The sequence below is a fragment of the Etheostoma spectabile genome, chromosome 13 (assembly GCF_008692095.1).
Source record: "Etheostoma spectabile isolate EspeVRDwgs_2016 chromosome 13, UIUC_Espe_1.0, whole genome shotgun sequence".
NCBI lineage: Eukaryota > Metazoa > Chordata > Actinopteri > Perciformes > Percidae > Etheostoma > Etheostoma spectabile.
In genome coordinates, this window is record NC_045745.1 from 28,364,208 (window position 1) to 28,369,465 (window position 5,258).

A 5,258-nucleotide genomic window follows, 5' to 3' on the forward strand; every position below is an offset into this window, starting at 1 on the left:
GTCCCCCAGAAATACGTGAACAAATTTGGAATGAAAATCCACTTCCACAACATATAGATTGTTTAGGAAGGACACTACGTGAAAGAGGTAATTGTACATATTTATATAATGAAAAAGTAAAGGTTTCACATCAAGCCCGATTGAATTGCCAATTAGGTAAGGACAGACGGGCAACAAGTTAAGAGAACTTTGCTGTGCCTGTATACCAACGCCACAATTCAGAGAAAATGATGATTGGATGGCAGACCTTAAAATGTCACTGTTCAGTTTTCAAGGTGAGGCACTGTCAGATCGGACAAGTATGACATATTTATCCAAACATGACCTATTGCCTTCCAGAAATGTAATACAACACAATTATTTCTGTAGAGAAATTGTGATTTTTTACATTGCATACCACTTAATATGATTCAGGGGAGCAAGACAAATTTGTGTTTTTCCAGCATAATACATAAGAAAATAAACAAAGAATATTCTACATTTTGGTAATGATGATATATAGAAACTGTCAGACGAAAGTTTAGTAACTTTAATATGAGGAAAAAAAAGTATGAAAGACCTTTTTCTTAAGGGTGAAAAAAACAACATTGAAATCAATAAGTCAGTAGCAACAGAAGCAGAGGTGGTTTGAGACTGCGCTGTGGTGGACAGAGACAGACATTCATTTATTGTCTTTTGTTGGAAATTTATTTTCACATGAGGTCATAAAGTATATATGTATATATATATATATATATATATATATATACACACACATACACACACATACATATATACACACACACACATTCTGTCAAGCTGTCAAAGATGTTCATTCCAAATGTCAAGCTTGAAGTTCTCAAACTGCCCTGGATTCTGCATAAAGCATGTTTATATCATTACCCTTCCAAACAGCTCCTTAACCTGCTTCTACGTACTCCACTCTTTATACATTTTTGCGACACCATTGTCGTACTTATTGGTTGTTTCACTGCCAAGAACCTTGTCTTCTCTCTATAGTATATTCACAACAGAGGGACCACTGTTTGTCCTTATCAGCCTTATGCCCCTAACACATAGCAACACTAAAGCACTACTAAAGCACAAGGTTTAAGTGATACACTGGCCCACCTGAGACTTGAAATAACATAAGAAGCAGGATCTAATAGGTTGGGGTTGGGAGAGGAAACTTATTCTCAACTCCACTGTCTTTTTCCCCCATAATGTATTTTGACTGTGTTATAATGGTAAATAACTCAATTTTAGACCAGTAGAAAAAGTAAACCCCTAAGCCCATTTGGAGAAGTGACGCCTCCATCACTGAGCTGTTCTGAAAACTGTCCAGAAACCTCAGAGCCCCGTAATAAAAAAAAGATCAGCCACAGTACTAGGAACTAAGCAGGTGAAATAACGGAAAGGTTCACTCTCCAACAAAAAGCAAGGTTTTCAGATCTGTGCTAAATACACTTGAGCTCAAGAATACACGTTACAATAGACAATAAATCCTAACTTTATTTATTTAACAATCTTTTTGTCTTTGAAAATCCTTAAAAATATTAGAAAAATACTAGAGTTGCCTTTAGCCAAGGTAGCACACACAGTACGTTTCCTCAACATGTACTATTCCATTTCCAAAACTATGCTGGCATATCTGGATATTACCACCTACCGAGCAGAAATCCCAGACAAACACAATTTCAGCTGAACCCTGTCTCATCCATCACTACAGACATCTCTCAAAAATGACTAGCATCTTTAATTATTCATCTACTGACACATTTCAAAAGGGCAAGAAGAATCCACATTAGTTCAAAGTTTTTCATGAATCAGATGCATGTCTGTGGATCATTTGCCTTATTTATGCATGCGAGTTCAGACATTTCTTTCTAACCTAAAAATACATTTTTTTTTTAAAAAAAAGGTCATGGGATTGCTGTTACACGGCTGCATTTACATTACATCCAATTATTATTTCACATTACAGTAAGCCACTAGTTTGAATAACATTTGTTGTTGTTGTTACTACAAATACAAAACTGTTTTTGTCATCAGGGCAATCTTTTTTTTGAGTGGAAGTGTTTCAAAACTATTTTTTTCACACCTCCAGTATTAGTGCAAATCAGGCGTGATACAATGCAATACCTGCTGGGTCAAACAGTAGCGAGGCAGCGGGCCTGAGACAGCACGCCCTTCAGTAGAACATGAGATATGTGCACACCGCACACATGTGGCTGCAGCGAAGAAGGGGGTGTGTCCGCCCCATTCATCGAGAGAAGTGAAAGTGAACACATATGATATTCACCCTGGAGTTGTGTTCTATTGCTAAGCTTAGTGTTGAAGGGACCATCATGCATTTAGCCTTTGTGCATGACCTTGATCTACACAGCCTGTCAACCTACGAGGTGTTTACCCACAAGGCTTTTAGGCAGTTAAAAGTCAGACAGTTAGGACAGGGGGGTCTCCACTGGCAGAACAGCAAACACTTGACAAGTAATAACACTTATGTAAGTGTACATGAAATTAACTCACCGTCTTTGAGTCTAATTCGTGGTGTTGTTGAGCTAAGACTTTATCTACACTGGCAGCATCTGTAAACGTAACGAACCCAAATCCTCTGCAAAAAAAACACACAAAGACCAAAACAACAATGTTAAAAATGCATAAATACAAAAATACAGAACGTTAATACTTGCAAATATAAAATGCTAAAAATAAAATTACATATATATAGTGACTTGCCACAATAAATTGCATACAAGTAGGCATAATAGTCCTATGACCTTAGTATTTTTACATTATTTCTGTGTAAATGTATTTATAATCCACATTATGGACGTCCTGTAGCCGATTTGAATCACAAACTGGGGACACTGCTGATCATTATTTGGTATGTTACAATATGAGACGACACTACACCAACATTGTGGTGCAGTCACAAAGTCAATGTCAAATTGCATTCGGCTGCAGCTTTACAGCAGTGAGCATTTAAGCTTATCTGGCTTGCTGTGAAACCACACGCAGGCGCGCGCGCGCACACAGGGACACACACGAACACATGCGCGCGTGGACACAGAAACACACAGACACGCTGGATTAATACTAAACACGGACAAAGTAAGCGATATCGTTACATGCACTGCGAAGGAAAAGTAGAAAAGCCCTATATTTACCTTGAGCGTTTTGTCGTGGGATCTCTCATCACCATACATTCTCTTATTTCTCCGAATTTACTAAAATAGTCTCTAAGGCTGTCTGTGAATAGAGAAAATATGTCGGGTCATTTGACAGAAACATATGGGCATGCTGTTGTCACTGTATTTCAAAAAACACCCCGCGATGCGCATAGGGGTCGAATAGAGGACTTCAGATGGACGGAGATCAAAAATAACATCGTGCACACACACTAGTGAGATATCCCATACAGTACACTACTGCACAGTGCACATTAGCACATACACCGCCAGTAGCTACACCGAGCACTCAGTCACAGCGACAAAACAACAAGAAATACAGGACACGGTGTAAAAGAGAATAACAGTCTCACCTGGTGAGGTTTGCCAGCTGAGGCCACCGATAAACATTTTACTGTAAGGGGAAAACACAACAGAAGTGAGTCCAGATGTCAGTTCGGCCATTTTGACGACTAACTACTTCTAAAAGCGACCTTAAAGGATAAAGGAAGACTAGGAAAACACATTCGCGCTTAGTAATTGTAGTCTATCTACATAAAAGGGGGAGGCCACTCGTGCTACAAAGCTGAGGTCTTTTAACTGAATCTGGAAACAGACCCGTGCACGGTTTAAGTGCGTAACGTTACTGTGGGGACGAATCCAGCACGGCAGTCGAAGTCCTCTTTAAGATGTTGTAACATGGGGAAAAAACGTACCTTTGGAATAAATTTTGAAAGATTCTTACCCCGGGTCATGTTGTGAATCATTTAGGCTTCCGGATGTGGCTTGACTCCCGTCTCCTTCCATATCTATTTCAAACTATAGGCTGGGACTACAGTAACAGTGACAGACACACACAGATACGGCAGGAGATATGCAAAGCCCCGCTATGAGAATATTACTGAGCCGGGAATGAAAGCGTCACACGTGGGATCAGCTCAGCCCCCTGCTCCCTCCTCCCTCTCTCAGCACGCTCTACCTTGGCCCACCGGGGGCGGAGCCTGCCTCTGTCACCTAACCAATCCAATTGACGTCAATTCAGGCAATCTGCAAACCAATCCTCCGATTTGTCATTTAATTAAGCACTAAGCCACTAGAGGTGAAAGTGGCTTATTGCTCTTCTAAATCAGTGGACACATACCATAAAAAAAAAAAATCTTTGTATAAGAAACGTTCTTCTTAATTAGCAATGTTTATATATTAGTGTTCAGCTGACAAGTAAACCTTTACAAAGCAGCAGCGTGATTAATTACAATATGTTATTATTCTTCCGCCATGCAGTATAGTCCCTCGGAAAGGAGCAAATAAAAATGGGGCAATTCCTATTTGCATATTAATAATTGAATGATCCTAATTGTTACCCCGCACAATTTTATTTTTTTTAGCAGATTTTAATTCAGCTAAAAGTTGCATGCAATGTGAGGCAATATGTATCGTGCATCACCAGTCAAATGTCATCTGTAATGCATGCTGATTAACAATAATTGAATAATAACAACAATTATTGAATTTTTTCCCCACCAGAAATACTGTATCATGTTTTAATGGTGGCAAACAATATTATGGCAAAGTAATTTTCCAATAAGAGGTGATTTTTGGTTAGTGCATTTCAGTGCCCATTTAACGGTACTTCCAGCTTTAAACATGATAAATACATGTATGCTATTACACCAACAGAGCAAGTCTGTATTTTTGTTGATATCACATTAAAAGATGTTGCAATTCATATTTCAGATACAGCTTAGAACATGCAGAAGATCAGATTTTGAAATGAATTAAAAGGTGCCTAACTTAAGGCGGTGAGGTGTGCTGATAATATCTCCTGAGCCACAACATCTGCGTTCAGATCCTGTGGAAAAGGTCCCCGAGCATGACACTGAATCTTTGCGGCTGACCCCGAGGTCTGACCTATGACTGTTGCATTCATTATGGAAGCCAACGCAGACTTATCCTGTGGGGATCAATAAAGTATGTTATCCATACATGCAGTGGAGTAATTGTGAATGTTTTCCATGTAATGAGCTGCCAGCCCTGCTTCCTGCCCGATGTGCTGTATGTGGAGATAAACTGCCTCTGCCCCGCATGACCCCAAAGAAGAAGAAGGATAAG

General features: G+C 39.3%; 1 protein-coding gene across 19 annotated transcripts in view; it reads right to left on the reverse strand.

Annotated features, from left to right (window-relative positions):
* The window catches only part of LOC116700939 (RNA-binding protein Musashi homolog 2), a 253,670-nt gene extending 249,538 nt beyond the window's left edge, over positions 1 to 4,132 (reverse strand). For all 19 annotated transcript variants that reach the window (XR_004334769.1, XR_004334767.1, XR_004334768.1 and 16 more), the window contains exons 1-4: positions 3,895 to 4,132; positions 3,524 to 3,564; positions 3,150 to 3,231; positions 2,509 to 2,593 (exon numbers count right to left, since the gene is read on the reverse strand). Coding sequence is in view for 16 of the 19 variants with exons in the window: in XM_032534429.1 (XP_032390320.1) it covers positions 2,509 to 2,593; positions 3,150 to 3,231; positions 3,524 to 3,564; positions 3,895 to 3,956 (270 nt within the window). In the remaining 3 variants the exon portion in view is untranslated. The remainder of the gene's footprint in view (positions 1 to 2,508; positions 2,594 to 3,149; positions 3,232 to 3,523; positions 3,565 to 3,894) is intronic.
* Positions 4,133 to 5,258: the final 1,126 nt, after the last annotated feature.